Genomic DNA, 20,007 nt, shown 5'->3' on the forward strand with positions numbered 1-20,007 from the left:
TTATTCACAGTCAATGACCAAAATGAAACCCCCACCCCCAACCCAAAACAAACAAAGTCAACGGAAACAACTTTTTTGGTTTGGTGACTTGAGGAAAAAAACATCTATACACTAAATATAATGACACATGCATTGCATCACGTATTCATCATAAAAAATAGACTTCAATGTCATATGAAACTTCAAGTAAGACGCAAGTATATGTTGCCGTGACAAAATTCTCTGTTCTCATCTTTAATCGTGGGTCAACAAACGACTTTAAATATTCAATTCAAACCGAAATCGTTTGAGTCTTATAATCAGATTTCAAAATTAAAAAAACGAAAGACATTGTGAGATTTTGTGAGCGTGAATGGAGCTTCTAGTTCTCATCCCATGCTTCCTGTTCTTCGCTAGTATGCACGCAGCGACACCCACCTCTGGTTCGTAGAGGTATTTATTATTATTATTTTGATGAATAGATACTTTTTATTAATTTTATATTTTACTATAACATCCTTATCATACAGTTTTGATCAGGCGTATGCTTCATTTAAAATTATGATTATATGTATTAATATTAGAGTAAATATGTTAAATGTACCCGTTCCTTTTATATATTCTTTAGTATTAGAATAACAAGAAAAGACTAGAATTGTTTCATGCGAGGATGACAAAATAATCTCATTTAAAATATTTTAATAAAAATGAGAGGTATAATAGATATTCTGAAGATATTAACTTTTGAAGGGTCACGTTTATAGGTGGCTTCTTTCAGTAAGATTTAAGGACTGAAGGGTATCTATTTTGCCAAATTTGTTCGGGAATGATATCATCCTCATCCCTTTTTGATGTGCGGGACCTTGCACTCACTCACAACACCTTTCTTCCAACCTCCTTATTACAATACCACCTGCACCTCCAAACTCCTGCACACCACTAGTAAGATCACCAAAATTGTTCTCTCCAATACTTTTGCACTTCCACCAAGATGCACTCAAACCAGCCTTAACACTTGTTATGGTTCAATATGGAATGTGAATCTTGATTGTGCTGTAACTATATTATTGCTACACCACTAAGTGATCCTCTAGAAATTATGTTCTGATTAGATAAAGTTGGATAGGGCCCCAACCCGAAAAACAAAAAATAAGATTGTCAAAATAACATCAAGTGAAAAATGAGATCTGAATTCACAAGAAGTGAATTCAAAGGGCTTTTGAAGAGAGCCAAAACCAGCTGGAACCAGGGCCCAATACTTACAGGTTTAAATTTTGAAAAATAAAGGGATTTTGACAGGAACCCCAAATCAATAATCATAGAATACCTCTTGAAATTATGTTAATAATAAGTAATTGTAGATATAAAATTGGAAGAATTAAATTTTAATTATATAGATATGATCTTATTGTCTTATTTATCTGATATTTTAAACTTTTGTTAACTCCTTTCTTATTACCTTCTTTTAAATCAATTAAAATAAATTAGTCTCCCTTCTCTTTTTATCTTCTAGACTTTTCTGGATTCAATTGCATCATTTCCTTGTTTTTTTATTAATAATCATAGAGTTTATCCAAAACCTAAAAAGAAAAATTAAAAGTAAAAAATTAAAAATCAAATTTAATATAAACAATTTAAAATACAACAATAGAAAAAACTGTTAAACACTCACTATCGTTACTTTCCACTCTCTGTTACAATTATATATCAGTTCAGAGTGTCTCCAGACAAAATGTACTATAAAATTGAAATATTGAATTTTGTTTCAGATATGCAAAAGCATAGTATTTTTGGTATATTTTTAAAATTGTTTTATCATAAAGATTTCATTCTTTGATAAAATTCTAGTCTTTTTCTAATTTCCAAAAAAGCTCAAAGCTTATGTATCACCCTCAATTGATTACGGTGGAAAAATTGTAGGTGCTGAGATCTATCCATACCCATTTATGACTCTGGATGCTGAGAAAGCATCTGCAAAAAGATATGATTACATTATTGTTGGAGGAGGTACAGCTGGTTGTCCTCTCGCTGCAACTCTCTCACAAAACTTTTCTGTTTTGTTACTGGAGAGAGGAGGCTCTCCATATGGAAATCCTGACATTGAGAACGCTGATGCTTATGGGAAACCGTTGACAGAAGAAGATAACTACACTTCCATAGCTCAGGGAGTTTTAACAGAGGATGGAGTTCAGGTTGACAGAGCCAGAGTTTTAGGAGGCGGAACTGCCATTAATGCTGGGTTTTACAGCAGAGCAAGCTTGGAATATATTCGGAGAATGGGATGGGATGAGAAACTGGTGAATGAGTCTTTTCTCTGGGTGGAGAAAATGAATGCATTTAGACCAGATCCTCTTTCTATCTGGTCATCAGCTGCAAAAGAAGCTCTTCTTGAAGCAGGAGTGCTCCCTTACAATGGGTATACTTTGGATCATTTGGAGGGTACAAAGATTGGTGGCTCCACTTTTGATAACAATGGCAAACGACACACATCTGCAGATCTGCTGAAGTATGCAAACCCAGATAATATTGTTGTTCTCCTCAATGCAACCGTCTCCAGAATTCTCTTCAAATCTTCATCAGGTAAATAATTGTGTAAAGATTCTTTGTTTTTAGTCTGAGATCAATTGCCCTTTTCTTAGGTTTAGATGAAGTTAGAATTAATCATGTGGGATTACAATTACGTGGTCATTTGAAATAGTGATACTGCATGGCAGTTGACATAGGATAAACCAAATAGAACAATAAACACACAAATACATAAACTCTTTCTTGAAATCATTTTCGTAGTCTACATTCAAACACACAAAGTCAACGTAAATATTTTGTTCTTCCTCTTATTAAAACTTATTGGCTCCTTAGTTTGGAAAGTCCATTAAAACCCACCATATTCAAAGTACAAAGTTTCTCTCATTCATATATTTTGTATTCTGCTTTATCTACTCTACAGACAGAAATCTTTGGTCAAGGTAAACTCTCATTAAAAGGGAGGCATATTTTTAGTAAGACTGACCTAATCTAATATATTTGGTAACAAATGGAAAGTCTTATCATCTAGAAATGTTCCTTCACATGTTTTTTGGGTACAGTCTATCAATCTTATTTTTCTTTTGAGATATGTCTACATCATAACGTTGTTCTTAAACCTTTATTGCAGGAAAGGTGCAGGCTCATGGAATAGAATTCACAAATTCCATCAATGGTACTTCTTACCAAGTGCTACTTGATGAATCTTCATCTTTGGGTGAGGTAATTCTATCAGCGGGAGCCATAGGAAGTCCTCAGCTTCTGCTCTTGAGTGGAATAGGCCCCTCCAAAGATCTTAAGAAATTAAATATACCTGTTTTAAAAAATGTACCTTCAGTAGGAAAAAGGATCCAAGATAATCCACGCACATCAGTAACAATATTATCTCCTATACCACTTAATTTTTCTAGCATACAAGTAGTGGGCATACTGAACAATTCGGAGATCTACATATATGCCAGCAGCTTTCTCCAGCAAGTTTCCTCAAATGGCTCTACCTTTGTAAATGGGTCTGGAGGGGCAATCTTTGAGAAAATAGCTTATCCATTATCAAGAGGAAATCTAAGTCTAATTAGCAAGGATCCTAGAGACAATCCTTCTGTTCGTTATAACTACTATTTTGAGCCTGAAGATATGAAAAAATGTGTGCAAGGTCTCAAGGTAATAGCTGATATTTATGAAACAAATTCTCTACAGCGATTTGCCTTTAATTATTCTAATGGCACCAGTGGGCTACATTTCATTGGCTCAGCTCTACCCAAGAATAAATCAGATGAGATGGCCCTAGGAAAGTTCTGTAGAGAAAATCTTGCCACCATATGGCATTTCCATGGAGGCTGTGATATTGGCCATGTAATTGATAAAAGGTACCGACTCAAAGGTGTTATTGGAATAAGAATTGTCGATGCTTCCACATTTAGAGATAGCCCTGGAACTAATCCACAAGCAACCACTATGATGCTTGGAAGGTATCTTTCATATGCACATTATATCTTTTGAACTTTGCATTTGTTATTTGACTTTTAATTTTTGCTATTTGATTATCGTTACTTACATTAATGAAACTTGTGAGATTCCAGATATATAGGAGTGAAGATTCTGCAGGAGCGTGGGACTTTTGTATGAGTTGAGAAGAATTTTCAAGTCAAGATTTTCACTAAAACATTTTTCATTGTAATATTTTAGTAATTTATAGATAATTTAGATATTATTCAAAAGAAAATGTTATAGGAATGAGGCAATACCATATATGAGAATGTCCAATTAAGATATCTTAAATACATTGATTTGAAAGATGCCAAAAATATCATTCTTAAGACATTTGTATTGAATTTGTCATTGCATAGATGTAAATTTTGACTTTCAATAAAAATAAACTTATCTTATTTAAATCATTCAATGATTTTTTTATAGGAGAGTTAATTTACTTATTATTTGAAATTCATTATAGAACTACTCTATTTATTATAACTTTTATTTGATTTATATGTATTCTAAATTTTAGCTATTTTATATTTAAGAAAATGTGAGTTCTAAATAGCTTTTATCAATTTTAAAATATAAATACTTCTTTGTATATATTGAATTTATAAATTGCAACTCTCAGTATACAACAATTATTAAATTATTTTGAGGAGGTATAATGTCATCAATTTTTTATGTATACATTGTGCATGGTACATTTATGTAAAAAATTTAAGAATGGAATGTCAGAATTCTAAAGTCATAGATGCTAAGAATACAAAGTTGCCATTTTTTATTTGAGTTTGGGATTAAGTTGGTTGGACAATAGTGCATCAAAATAGACATTTGTACATAGTCAAAATGTTCCAAAAGATTTCAAGATTCAAATGAGCATTTTCCATAAAAAAATACATACATACATGTGTGTGTGTGTGTGTGTGTGTGTGTGTCTGTGTGTGTGTGTGTGTCAACATTTAGAAATATTTGTAAATGCTCCCTGGGACCATTCTAAGAATCAAAATTCGAATTATTTTTCCTTCTATAAATATTATTCTTAAACTTAAATCTCAACTTAAATTCATCTCCCACTCTCTCAAAACAAAACTCTACCACCAACATGATCTTTAATATTTTAACAAATACAATTATGAGCTCTACAACTCCCGCTCTTCCTTCTTGGCATCTTCTATGTATCTCCTACTCATGACCAATGTCTCTAGAGAGCCCCCCTTGATCTTTTGCAGAAAGGCCCAGACTTGTTTCTTGTCCTGGCACTGCATTTCGTAGATCTGACCCTCCACTGGGCTCTATTTTCTAGGGTTCCCTATATGGGGCCCTTTATGTAGCTAGATGATTTGTCTTTTCTTGGGAGCCTAGCTCATTTTGATTCCAAGGGGGTTGATCCTGACATGTTTGTGATCCCCAAGTTGGAATGGAAAAGTGTGTTGTTGGGACAAAATGTTGAGAGACTTATGGATGTGATGTTCGAGTTTTTTGAGTGTATAGATGGTCTAGAGATAAGTTTACTAGATTTGGTAGTTTATACTATCTCTCTAGGGTTCACCCAAGCCTTTGTTGTTTATTTTGAAGCATTTTGACCATCTATTAAGATGGTCAAGAAATGGTGCTCTGCAAGATGAAAGCTTAAAGGCTTGATCAATGTGTTAGGTATTTTGGGGAGCCTATCTTTGTTCAACTTTGCCTTAGAAGAGGATTCAAGTCTAATGTTGACAGGAACTTGGTACTTTGGTAGACACTTGCTAATGCTAGACAAATGGAGGCTATGGTTTGACCCTAATATGAATCTTCTCCATATGGCCCCAACTTAAATTTTTTACATGGGCTCCACCTAGAGTTCTAGGATGATAAGGTTTTCAAATGGATTAGAGACTCTATTGGTCACTTCATTAGAACTGACAATGTTGCGACCAATAAATCTAGGCTAGTTTATGCTAGGTTTTGTGTGAATGTGGCCATTAATAAATCTCTCCCTATTATGGTTACATTGAAAGCCAAGGGTAGAAAATGGTGTCAACTGATAATGTATGAGAATTTGGTGTTTTTTCCCATAATGTGTGAGTTATTTTCATATAATCACTGATTGTCCTAGAAAGAACCACAAGGGAAAAGAGATAAGGGTCCCTAGATCCCCTTCCACCCATGATGAGAGGTCTAATAGGCCCCTCACTAACATTGGAGGGAACACAAGAACCATGGAGGTTGGACCTCAACTCAAGGATTCAATAGTTTTAGAGGCAAAAGAGAATCCAATAATGGAGGATCCCCCTAATTGGGTTGCTTCAATAGGTAAGGGGAAGAAGAAAAATGTCAAAGATAGTCTGGAAGAAGGAGAAATCAACAAAGAGGGATTGGAGTGTATCTTGAGAACCACCTTGGGGAGATCAGAGAGGGAGGATAGAGATCCAAATTGAACCTCTAGTATAGTTGGTGCAGGGAACCTCTTCCTTAATACTAGGGAAATAACTAGTCTAGGGATGTTAGAAAACACCTTGGAAATGGTTGTCCTAGTAGAAACTCAAAAGCAATATGAGAACTTGATTATTCTTAGTAAGGAGAATATGGTGCCTTGGGTTGATCCTATTAGCTCCCTAATGATTTATTTCCCAATATTCAAGGAGGTATTCTCTCTTATTCGTCTGAACTTGGAGTTATTATTTTCTTTGAAGTAGCCTTTGGTGGACTAGGATGGAGGTTGGAAGACGATGAAGAAAAAAAAAAGAGGATCCATCAAAGCTAATGTTGGTTCAGATTCTAAGGTCAAAAGACCCCCATAGAAGACCATCAGACTAAAAGCTACAATTTGAGACATTGATCAAGGTACCCATATCACCTTGGAAGGCACAAAAAGACACCAAAAATGAAGTTTAACTCCTAGAATATAAGATGGCTCAATAACCCTAGCAAACGGTATGCTGTCAAAATCATATTTGGTTGCATAGGGTGGAGATTTTTCTTCTAGAAGAAGTCAAAATATCTTGGAAAATTTTTGAACAAATGATGGTCTACATTTGGTTGGGTTCTTTCTTGGCATATAGTGAGGTCACTAGTAAATTGGGTGGTATTTCCACTAAATGGGACCCAAACAAGATTTTGAGTAAGATGATCTCCTCTTTTGTGCATTTCCTAGTTTGTGAGTTTGTTGAAAAGCACCTTACATGGAATTTACTTAACTCCTATGCTCCCAATATGCAGGGTGATAGAATATAAGTTTGGAAGGATGCCTCTTGTGTAATGAGTGGTAGTTGTTCTGCTAACTAGATGTGTGCTAGGGACTTCAACACTCATTTGTATCCTTCAAAGAAGTAGGGGTCATGAGGATTACTTTGATAATATGTATTACTTAAATAATTTCTTCAAGTGAAATGATTTAGTGGACATTGACTTTAGCATACCTACCCCCTTCACTTGGTCTAATAATAGGTTTGGTAATAGCCTCATCCTAATGAGGCTGGATAGAGTGTTAATTTTGGTAGGTTGGAACATCCTCCTATCCATCTCCCTACACACATTCCCCAGGACTATATTTGACCACTCCATGATTTTATTTAGTAGGGATCAACATAACCCTTATGGAATTTTACCTTTTAGATATGAGATCATCTGGAACTCTCACTCTAACTTTGGGGAATGTATCAAGCTTTGGTGGAACTCTAGATTGGAGGGAACAACCATGTTTAAGATTTTTAAGAAACTTAAAATGATAGGAAAATAAGTTATCTCCTGGAAAATGGCGATGTTTAGAGATATCTTTAAACAAAAGAAAGTGATTGAGAAGAAGTTGGAGGTATGTTAGTTTTTTCTTGCTAATGGAGACATAGAGGAGGAGGTCACCGCTCAAGAAAGAGAGCTAAGGAAGAAATGGAAGGATGTCACTATGAAGGAGGAAATCTTTCTAAAGAAACAATCATGAATTCAATGGCTGACTGAGGGTGATAGGAATAACACCTTCTTCCATAGGTAAGTTTAAAACATAAGAAGAGGAATATGATCAATAGAATATTGTACATGAATGACCATGAGCTTGTTGAGGAGGAGGAAATGGGCAGATAGGCATCCAAGTATTTCCAAGATATTTATAATTAGAATTTGGCCCCTCAAGATCTCAATAATAGAGATGATCTGTTAAGATGCATTACCCCAATCATGAACAATGTGATGAATGAGGGATTTTTGAAATGAGTTGAGACTAAGGAAGTGAATGTGGAAATTTTATCCATGGAAGCATATAAGAATATGTAGGGTATGCGTAGGATAATGGTGTGCCAAAAAGTGGCTATCTGAAAAATATGTAGTTCTAAAATGCTCCAAAGCATTTCAAAATGCATTCTTACTTTTTTCCCACCCATCCTGATACCAAACAAAAATATTAATACCTTGACAAGGCCTAGTATTTCTTTGGATACCAACCGCACATGGTCAACTTAAATTTTTTTCCAAAAATATGTTTTTGGTATGTTCTTGTGTGTTTTTTACTTCAAACATGTGTCTGATGACTTTTTTTCACCCAAATTTGATAAAATGAAAAGGGTTTCTTAAGAATGTTATTATCTTTCCATAAATGTAATGTCTACCAAATTAGGAGTTAAGTAAGTAATAATTATTCATTTTCTAATGGAGTTATGCATAAAATACTCATTGAAACACAAACTGAAAAATAAATATAACTTTCAAATGGTATAACATTTTTTAAATCCAAAAGTTGTATCACACTATATACTTCTTCTAATATAAGGAAAATTAAAGAAAAACAAAATTTTGTAAATTTTTGAATTAGTTAAGGTAGTCAAACGTGTGATTTTTTATTCTAAAAATACTATAGGAGAAAATTCATAATTAATTATTTGTTTGGAATAAAAATACCCTAAAATATGTGCCATATCTAGGCATGAGTCTACTTCTTATATCTAGAATCTTATCAAAAAATATTATCGTTTGATTTTGATTAAGTTGGTTAGACATATGCCTACTTCTTATTTTTGTCCTAAATTTTTTTTACTATTGCACTAAAATTTAACACTTTGACAAGTCAATTTTTTCTTTCTTTAGATAAGGCCTAGTAGTTCAGGAAGTAAATTCAATTTCCTATAGATTTTTTTCTAACAACTTTTTGATTGAAAGCTCATAACAAGTTTAAAATCACATGCCAACTTGACATAACTCTAATTTGCTAATTTTTCATTGCCACTTAAGGGCATAGTTTGGTTGACCATGATCCTACTTATACCCTACATCCTAATGGTTTTCCCCTTACCTTCTTCTATGAATTATGGGGATCTGGCTAAATATGCTCTCACCCATGTTGCATGGTATTTCATAAAGAAAGTGATATTTCTTAAAGAGATGAATCAGATATACATTTTTTTGTTCCCAAATTTCGGTGAACCTACTAATATGGGAGATTTCAAACTCATCATCCTCTATAACACTCTCTATAAAATCCTATCTAAGATCTTGGTTAACAAGGTGAAACCTCTCCTTGGCAACTTCATAGCTCATCTAAAAATTGATTTTTCCCCAGGAGATAGATTTTGGCCATGAAGCTTGACATCTCCAAAGCCTATGATAAAGGGAGCCATGATTTTCTTTAGGACATCCTTGAGTGTTTGGGCTTCAATTGGAGATTCATCTTGATGGAAAAATAAATAGTTAATTATGTGCACTTTGGCGCATTTTTTAATGGAACCATAGGATAAGATTTTAAGACCATGAGGGAAGTGAGACAAGAGGACCCCCTTTCCCTATATCTATTCATTATTTTTGCAAAAAAAATTGGAATGAACTTCTTGGTGATGGAAGATAGTGGGAAGTTTAAAGACATCAAACTTGTCACTACCCTCCCTTGGAGGTGAGATGAAAGTTTGTGGATGATAGGTTCCTGTATGGGATTTCATTCATCAGGGAATCTAGGAACTAGAATAAGTTATTAGGGGACTATTCTCTTATGTTTGGCCAATATATCAACTATCTAAGAGAAAAATGTACTTCTTTAATTACATGAGTAGTTTGTACAATAAAATAGCTACGAAATTACAATTCCAATAGTCTGACCTCCTGGATACTTATTTGGGATTGCCCATGTCTATTAAAGAAGTGTCTACCTAGGTTTGGAACACCATTGTTGAGCATACTCAAAGGAAATTAGCAGGATGGAAAGGAAAAGTCTTAAGTAATGTAGGAAAACTACAAATTCTCATGGCTATCTTACAAGGTGTCCCTATCTACTTTCTTTCCCTTTTTAGAATATTTGGTAAGGTTAGAGATGTGATTGAGAAAATCTAATGGAATTTCATGTGGAGAGAGATAGAGTTCTCAAGGATGAGTTTAGTTGCATGAGAGAAGGTTTGTACACTGAAATAACAAGGAGGATTAAACTTGAGGAGAATCTCTAACCTTAACAAAGACTTAAGGACTAAGATTGGTTGGAGATTTATTAATGATGAGATGTGGTGGTGCACGATCATGAAGGTGAAATATATGAGGGGAGGTGATTTGTAATATTACCTTGAAAATAATGGTCTTCCAACATGTTCAAGGATTTGGACTAATATAGTTAAAAATTAAATAATTCTAAGGAAGGGTATTGGATGGGTAGTGGGCAATGTGATGAGGATTAGATACTAGTAGGACAATTAGTTGGGAATCATCTTAGAAAAATCCTAGTTTAGTCCTTTGAAGTAGGTGTGAATTCACATAATTGGGTCAAAAGTGAGTAAATATATTGATAATAATAGGAAGTGGATTAATTTACAGCAAATACTTTTAGTTCACCCAGTTGCTTGAAACTCGTAGAGATGCATTAATAAATTATAGGTCCCATCTTTCCCAATGAAGGATGTGGTGGTGTAGAAATATAATTCCTTGGGAAACTTTAGCGTTAAATTTCTCTACAATATCCTCATTGATCCTAAGGGGTGCACTCATTGGAAACATGTTTGGAATCTAGGGATTATTGCAAAAGTTAATTTTTTCTGTTGGACAACCCTACATGGTAGCATACTCAACATTGAAAATCTTAAGGAAGAGGGGTCTATAATTAGTTAATAGGTGTATCTTATGTTAGTCAAAGGAAGAAATTACTAAACACCTATAGATACATTTTTTTATGCCTAAGAGGTGCGGTTGGACATCTTTCTTAGATTCGTCATAGAATGAGTGTTTAAATGACAACCTATAAGAAGTTGTCTATGGGTGGGAGCTCCCTATTCACCACCCTCTTATAAGATTACCATGGAAGATGATTCCCCCATATATTTTTTGGTAGTTATGGAAGAAAAGGTAATCAAATCTTTAGGGATAGATCCTCTTCCCCTTCTATCATTACCCATCTAATCACTAAATCTCTATATGATATCATCTCTCATTGGAAATGAAAGATCCCTTCTTACCCTTGTCTCCTTACGAGTGGGTTATCGTGGATAATTGTCATATTATGGATCTGGTCTCTAAAATTGACAACTATAAACTAATGGACAAGCATAGAGTTAAATGGACCCCCACCCCCTCCCCTCATGGCTAAAGCTCAACTTTGATGGTTCTATGAAGGGGTGTCAGGCTACTAGGGGGTGGGTGTCTATTATAAGAGATCACCATGAAAACCTTTTTTTGGCCTATGCCTTGCAACTATTATGAAAATAGCAGTAATTATGGTGAAAGCTATGGGTCTATTTGGGGGATAAAATTAGCCACCCTTCATGACATTCAAAGCTTAATTGTGGAGGGTGATTCTCAGTCAATAATTGAAGCCTTAAAATGAAGTTATAATGTTGGCTGGAATATTTCTCATCTTATTAAAGATAGCCATAATTTTATATCAAGACTTTAGGATGTGTCCATTTAGCACATTTATAGGGAAGGCAATGACATGATGAATGCGCTGGTTGTGATTGGGCATGCTACCCTTGACACATGTACATAAGGGAGTATGAATGAGCTTCTATCTCATATTTAGGAATTAACATTAAATATAACAAATGATGAGGAAATCATGTTTAATGGGTTTATTTTTAGTCTTTTGGTGTGCAATTATTATTGCAAAGGGTTTGCCAAAAGGTGATTGTATATGTATTAGATGTGATAACATAATGATAGGCTAGAAAAATGGTGGAGAGTACTGAGGGTAATAACAAGACTTCATGGATTAAGCCTTTGGAGTGGCATTATTTCCTTGTGCCTTTTCATTTAGGTATCCTTCATTTCATTTTCTTAAACCAAAAGTTTCTAGGTATTGTCTTTGGTTTTTTAAGTTTCTATTTTGGTTGGGATGGGGTTATCTTGGATACTTTCAAAGATTTCATTTAAGATTTGGGTGAGAGTGGAGAGATGGGTAGGAACCTTGTCCATATTGAGCTAAGCCCTATTGACAATTAAAAGGAGGCAACATGGATGAATTTGAGAGGTGGGTTAGTGTCATTTATGTAGTGCATTGAAGGATATGACAAGGAAATTTTAATATAGTTCATGAACTTGTGGAATAACAAGAGGGTAGTTGTGAATGGGATCTCACTTGAGATCAAAAAAGAGGTCATAGAGAAATTTAGCGAGCTCCCATTTTAAGGAAAAAAATGAAGAAAAAAATCTGATGAGGTGAGCTTGAGCCAATTTCTCTGACTTGGTAAGAGCCCTGCACTTGATCATTATGGGTTTGTCAGAATAGAGCTTCTAGATCCCTAGAAGGAGGTATGTTATTCTATTATGCAATATCTTACTCTTGAGAGTTCATTTCATATCTTCTATTACTACCATTTCCCCATTTTAAATCATATCCAAAACAGGGACCTTGTGTCCTTCGTGTTCTTTCTTTTCCATTCTATGGAGGATAATATTTTTAGGGTTGGGGAGAAGATCAAAAAAGGAAATCCCTAAATTGTCCTACACCTGGCCTTTATGTATAGATTATATGATTTCCATAAGAACCTCTACCCCCTATAAGCCATATACGTGCAATTGGTCCTTCCTAACTTGATCCTTTCTACCTCTACCACTTAAAACTCTATTGAGGTTATGTCCACTCTGGAAAATAAAACCTTGAAGTGTACCATTCTTAAAAAAACCAAAATGGAGAAAAATATCCGTATTTTGGACTCAGATATAAAAATTAAAGGTGGTAGGAGAAGATCCACAATGAGCAAGAAGAATAGGGTTAATGTGGACCCCAGACATAAGATGGAAAGTTCTAATAGTTTAGATTTGGTTGATAGTGGCAAGTTTAAACCACCTTAGAAAAATAGAAGAACAAGATCTCCCATAGGAAAAATGTGAGAGAAGAGGACGAGAAAACTGTTAGAGAGCAAAAGGGTGGGCATATTAGCATCTTAAGTCCCCTCCCTTCTCATATCTCTAATACTCAAATGAATGATTCCCCTAATATGCTAGAGGGTAAGAGGGGAGACACTCTCACCTCCCCCCAGTGTGCTACTAGAAAAGGTCATCATATCCCTAAGAAGGATACCCCTTGGTCTTCATCTACCACTATTTAGAATGATGATTCAGGGGTCATTAAAAGGAACACAAGGAAGCTGTAAGAAAGTGATGGAGGATGCCCCCCTTAAAATGATAAACTCATAGCAAAAAAAAGAAACAATAGAAAATGTGAGAAAAAAATATGGACTTCTTATATGCACCAAAAATGTAAAATTATAGAATTCATAAGTACAATATGCTAACCCACATGGGCACCTTTAGTACAATAATTTGCAAGACAAGTTGCTTACTATCACCTAAAATTGTCCTAGACAATGTTTGGGCCTTTCTTAAATATGCAGTTTTATGCCACTTGGGAAGGTTCTAGATTCTCAAACTTAATACCTAGGGCTAATAGACCCTAACAATATAAATAGAGTCGGCCAAATACATCTTTAACAAATTATTTTAGAAATTTTAGTAGCCCAACTTTTGAAGGTCATAACTCATGAACCGTTTCTCTGATTGGCTATTATAACCAGTTTTCAGAAATGCTAGCTCCTGATCTATGGACTCGTAACTATGTCAGTGCCATTCTATCAAGTTTTTGGACCTCATCTGGGCACTCTAAAGCCTCCAACAGTGAGCTAAAGAATTTTTCTACAAATTTTTCCATCAAAAATCTGCAATAACTTCTCTAATTTTTTTTTTTATAGGGGTAAATGCTTTGACCTGGAGATATGAACTAGTGAGGCCACAAATGGGGGACCTCATTCCCATTACATTTGAACCTTGATGGAAAGGATAACAACCCAACAACTTAACCATCACAACATGCCACTATTGGAAAAATAGAAAATGAGAACATTCTGAGCTCGTATGACAAACTTACTAAAAATAGGAAGTTTGCATAAATAGTAACCATCCTATCTACTAGTCCTAATCAAAATAGAAAAGATTGGAAATAAAATATTTTTGGGTGATGCAAGATTGCCCTTGCACCCAAGATGCTCCTACATTAGACAACTAGGGCAATTTGAGAAGTGACTTGGTCATGTCTCAGGTGTTCAATGGAAAATCAAGATAGTTAATCGCTTCCTTTGCTAGCCATGATGAATCCTTAACTGGTCTCCCTTTCCATTTGACTAGATATTCCTCATAAGTTCTATTTCTAGTCCTTTATCCATCATGTCTATCTAGTATCTCCTCAATCTCCTTTGTAGCCAAACTATTGTTGGAATGCTCCACTACACTTTTGCAACTTTATCTCCATCACCTCCTTCATACTACTCTCTCAAATCTGAAATATCAAATATTCAATTCAGTAGGCAACTCCACTTCATATAGATTTCCAGAATCATGCCTCTTCACTATCTTGCACGGTCCAAACTTCTTCATCCTCAACTTATTATATGTACCTACTAGAAAACACTCCTCTCACAAATGAACCATGACTTCATCTCTAATCTAAAATTCCTTATATCTCCTTTATACATCTACCTTAGCCTAACACAATGTATTAATCTTTATGATGTGCTTCCTCACCTCCTCATGGATGTTCTTCAAATGTTCAGCAAAATCTTTTGCTTCAGCACTACTTATCTCTCCCTTATCCAACTTCCTCAATTCAAATTTTTTTTTGGGAATATTCCCATATAAAATCTAGAATGGTGATTTACTAGTACTCCTATTGATAGGATTATTATATGTAAATTTTTCCTATGGTAAAATTATATCCCCATCATTTTGGTTTATCTCCAACCAAGCATCTCAACAAGTTTCCCAAACTACAACTCACAGCTTCTGTCTGCCCACCAATCTGTGGATGATGTGATGAACTAAACTTCAAATCTATCTTCAACTTCTTCCACAATTTATGCCAAAAATACCAAAAAAAATTGTAATCTCTATCTGAAACTATACTCTTTGGCAGACCATGCAATCTCACCACTTCTTTGAAAAATAACTTTGCTACATGAACAACATCACTAGTCTTCTTGCAAGGAATAAAATGTGCCATCTTTGAAAACTTGTCAACCACCACAAAAATAGAATCACACCCACACTATGTCCTAGATAATCCAAGAAAAAATTCCATGTTGATATCCTCCCAAGGCTTCTCTAGTATAGGCAATGGCTGATACAACCCTATATTCGGCTAAACTTCCTTTGCCATCTGACATACTTGACAAATTTATACAAACTTTGTCACATCTTGTCATAATTGTAGCTAGTAATATTTTTTAGCAACCAAAGCTATGGTTTTATCTCTACTGAAATGTCCAGCCAATCCTCCACTATGCTTCTTCTTGATGAGATTCTCTCTCATTAAACTTTTGGGAATGCACAATTGGCTTCCTTTGAACAACATATCATCCTCGATCATGAAATCCAACCACTTTCTCCTGACAAGTGTAATAGGTTATGTACAAGCCTTCCATGCTTCACCAAAATTAGGATCATTTGGATATAAAGTAATGAGTTCCTTGAACCCAACCACCTCTATCTGCAATTCTATCAGAAAATGTTGCCTTCTACTAAGAGCATCTGCAACTTTGTTAGACTTCCCACTCTCGTGTTTCAAAACAAATGTATAACTCTACAAAAACTCAACCCACTTTAAATGCCTTTGGTTCAATTTTCCTTCACTATTCAAATATTGTAAAGCTTGATGATCAATATACAAAACAAACTCCTTAGGAAGAAGGTAGTGTCTCCACTTCTTCAATGCTTGAACTATAGCATAAAATTTCTAATCGTACATAAAAAAATTTATTTTTGCATCATTCAACTTCTCTCTAAAATAGGCAATAGGTCTACTTCTTGGCTCAAAACTGCTCCTATTGTAGTACCACTAGCATCATAGTCTACTTGAAACACCTTGTTAAGATTGGGAAGTGTTGAAACTCTTACTGCTCCTACAGTCCACTTAAAATCTTTCTCGTCCTCTCTCATTGTTTCAATCAAGGGTCCACAAATATTGCTAATACTTTTTATGAACTTTATATAAAATATAGCTAGTCCATGAAAATATCTTACCTTTGTCACACTCCTTGGAGTAGGCCATTCAAGGATAGCCTTCACTTTCTCTAGGTCCATTTTTAGACCTTCTCCTAAGACTACAAATCCTAGGTACACCAACTCCTTTACAAATCTACACTTCTTCAAATTTATCAACAAGTTTTCTTCCCTCAACTTATCAAACACCTTGCGAATATGAATCAAATGTTCCTCCAATGTCTTACTAAAGATCAATATATCATCTAGGTAAACAATGACAAACTTACCTAGATACTCCTTCAATACCTCATTCATGAGCCTCATGAAAGTTCTTGGTGCATTGGTTAGCCAAAAAGGCATGACTAACCACTCATATAGTCCTTCCCTTATCTTGAAAGTAGTCTTCCATGCATCACCTTCTCTAATATGAATCTGATGGTACCCACTCTTCAAATCTATCTTTGTGAAATACTTAGCTCCTCAAATAGTTCATAATATCATCCATCCTTGGCAATGAAAATCTATATTTTATTGTGATCTTGTTGATAGTGTGAGAATCTATGCACATCCTCTATTTTGCATTCTTCTTTGGTGCTAATACTGCTTTTACAACACATAGACTCAAACTCTCTCGAATCAACACCTTCTACAATAACTCATGAACTTTCCTATTCAACTCTTCACTTTCTATTTGTGTCATTTTGTGCACTGCTTTATTTAGCAAACTGGCTTCTGGAACCAAATCCATCTGGTGACTAATCTTCCTCATTGGAGGCAATCCATCAGGTACATTATCTAATACAATATCATAAAACTCTTCCAACATATCTACAACTTTTTCAGGTACATCCTTTATTTCCTCTTTACTATCTTTAGGAATTATAGAAAAACACATATGCTCATGCTTATACCTTTAAGAAACTCTTTTCCATCAACAAAACATCTTCTAGAAGGACTACATACCTTTTCTTCTTTATCCTTCAATGACTTCAACTTATGTTTCACTCCATCCTTTGTTAGAGTGTAGGTATTTGCTCGCCCATTGTGTATAGCATGCCTGTCAAACTACCACAGCCTACCCAACAACATATGGCATATGTCCATAGGTATGATATCACATAGTACCTCATCCTGGTAGGTTCCAATCTTAAACATCACTGAGCACTGCTCATTGACCATAACCTTAAGGTCATCTTGCACCCAAGCAATATGGTATGGATGTGAGTGAACTTCTGTCTCTTAAGCTTCAACTTAGTGACCATCATTTCATTTACCAAATTTTTAGTATTTCCACCATCAATGATCACATCACAACACTTATCTTCACATCTACACCTTGTGCAAAACAAACTCCTTCTTTGATCAGGTTCTTTCTCACCACTCAATAGGACTCTTCTGTTAACTAGGACTTCTCCTCTTTCAACATCTTCAAAATGTAAGGATATGGCATCTTCATCAACATGTGCAACTCTAGCCTGGATTTTAGTTCTTCGATCTACCCTTCCTTGGCACTAGGTACATTTAAAAGCTCTATGCCTTTCTTCTCTGTAGTGAAAACATTTCCCACGCAAGCCTCCTCTTCTAGATCCATATCCTCTGCCTCTTCCTCTCTGATCTTTATTGTTCTGATCATGGAAATGATTGGAATTATTTTCCCTTTGGTTCTGATTTCCACTTCTAGCCTCATCATTGTTTTTCTAATCATCATTATAGCATGCATAAGACCATCCACCAAATCTTCAACCACGACCTCTTCCACTATACTTGTTATCATACTTCTTGCTCAATTTCTCCTCAAATCCTTGGGCAAACTAGTATGCCTCCTCAATACTACTCCTTCGAACCAAACTCAACTCTTCTTGAATTCTTTGCCTTAACCCATTAAGATAATGAGCGACTTTATCCTTATTAGCTTTTTCATGGCTAGTTCTAATTAGAACTTGGTAGAACTCTTTGATGTACTCTTGAACATATTTTCTCGCTTGCTTCATTCCATGAATCTTCTTCAATAGATCAAGCTCATAATTGATAGGAACAAATTATCACTTCATTTCAGCTATCATCCGATCCGATTTGGTGATTTTTTTCCATTCCCTTTCTATTTCATTCCAACTGTACCTCTTGCCACTAGATCTTTGAATGTCCCTTTAGTTTTGCCTTCACAAACTTGACCCTATTTGGATCCTCAATCTCTTCATATTTAAAGTACTCCTCTAGTTTATTGATCCAATTGATTAGCTCTCCTGGGTTAAGATTTTTTGAAAATGTGGAAACCTCAAACTTAGGTCTTTTTCTAATCTTGGAGATGGCCCTAAAAGGCCTCTCTTCCTCTGGGTTTAGAACTGCCTCTACTTTGGCATTTTCTTCTACTTTATCCTCATCCTCTCTTTCATCTCTTATGGGAAGATGCATTCCTCTGCGCATTTGTTCTTCCAATGCTTTCATTTCTCTTTGGAGGTCTCAAAAACCCTTAGGTGTAACACTTGTAGCTCTTCTGCCACACTCTCTTCATGGAAGCATTTTCATGCTTTTGTTGAAACCCTAGTGCAAACTGCCTCACAATCGATGATTTGTCTATATGCTCAGCCCAAATCATAGTCCTAGTCTGAATTGCATCATAGTCAATGATTTGTCCACATGCTCAAGAACTCTAGCTCTGATACCACTTGATGCATGATTCTCCCCTTAATACCATAAAGTCATAACATAAACAAGAAACAACAAAAAATGTGAGAACAAAATATGGACTTCTTATTTGCATCGTAAATGTAGAATTATAGAATCCATAAGTACAATATGCTAACCCACATGGGTGCCTTCAATACAATAATTTGCAAGACAGGTTACAAACTATCACCTAGAGCTATCCTAGACAATGTTTGGGCCTTTCTTAAATAGGTAGTTTTATGCCACCCAGGATGGTTCTAGATGCTCAAACTTAATACCTAGGGCCAATAGACCCTAACAATACACATAGAGTTAGCCAAATACATCTTTGACATATTATTTTAGAAATTTTGGTAGCCCAACTTCCCAAAGCCATAAGTCATGAACCACTACTCCGATTGGCTACTGTAGCCATTTTTTGGAAATGCCAGCTCCTAATCTATAGGCTTTGAACCACCCTAGCACCCTTTTATCAAGTTTTTGGACCTCATCCGACCACTCTAAGGCCTCCAATGGTGAGCCTAAAGATTTTTTTGCAAAGTTTTCCACCAAAAATCCACAATAACTTCTCTAATACTAATGCTTGAGCAATGGGATTTTTATGGTAGGCTTACAACTCTAAAATGAACCTTCCTATAGAAAATGAGAACATTTTAAGCTCGTATGAGAAAATTACTAAAAATAGTAAGTTCCCATAAATAGTAACCACCCTATCTACTAGTCCTTATTAAAATAGAAAAGACTGAAAATAAAATAATTTTTGGGTGATGGAAGATTGCCCTTGCACCTAGGATGCTCCTACATCAGAAATCAAGAGATCTTAGAGTAGAGGTTCGATGAGACCACTAGGTTTTCTATGTGGGTGATTAATTCAATGGTCTCCACCCTTCACTTCCTACACATAGAAAAGGAAGGCCTTACTTCTATGGTGGGGGTGGACACCACCTACTATAT

General features: G+C 35.2%; 1 protein-coding gene across 2 annotated transcripts; it reads left to right on the top strand.

Moving 5' to 3' along the window:
* Positions 1–297: 297 nt before the first annotated feature.
* Positions 298–4,402, top strand: LOC149540647 ((R)-mandelonitrile lyase-like). 2 transcript variants are annotated; one of them, XM_089799685.1, is made up of 4 exons: positions 298–432; positions 1,900–2,559; positions 3,134–3,971; positions 4,083–4,402. In XM_089799685.1, exons 2-4 carry the CDS (start codon positions 1,926–1,928, stop codon positions 4,126–4,128), a joined length of 1,518 nt encoding a protein of 505 aa, XP_089655811.1. In that variant the 5' UTR covers positions 298–432; positions 1,900–1,925; the 3' UTR covers positions 4,129–4,402. The 2 variants fall into 2 exon arrangements, with proteins under 2 accessions (XP_089655811.1, XP_089655810.1); XM_089799684.1 differs by having other exon boundaries at positions 301–422.
* The last annotated feature ends 15,605 nt before the right edge of the window (positions 4,403–20,007 follow it).

This window comes from Cupressus sempervirens, chromosome 9 (genome assembly GCF_028749045.1).
Source record: "Cupressus sempervirens isolate cs-2001-9-10 chromosome 9, ASM2874904v1, whole genome shotgun sequence".
Lineage (NCBI taxonomy): Eukaryota > Viridiplantae > Streptophyta > Pinopsida > Cupressales > Cupressaceae > Cupressus > Cupressus sempervirens.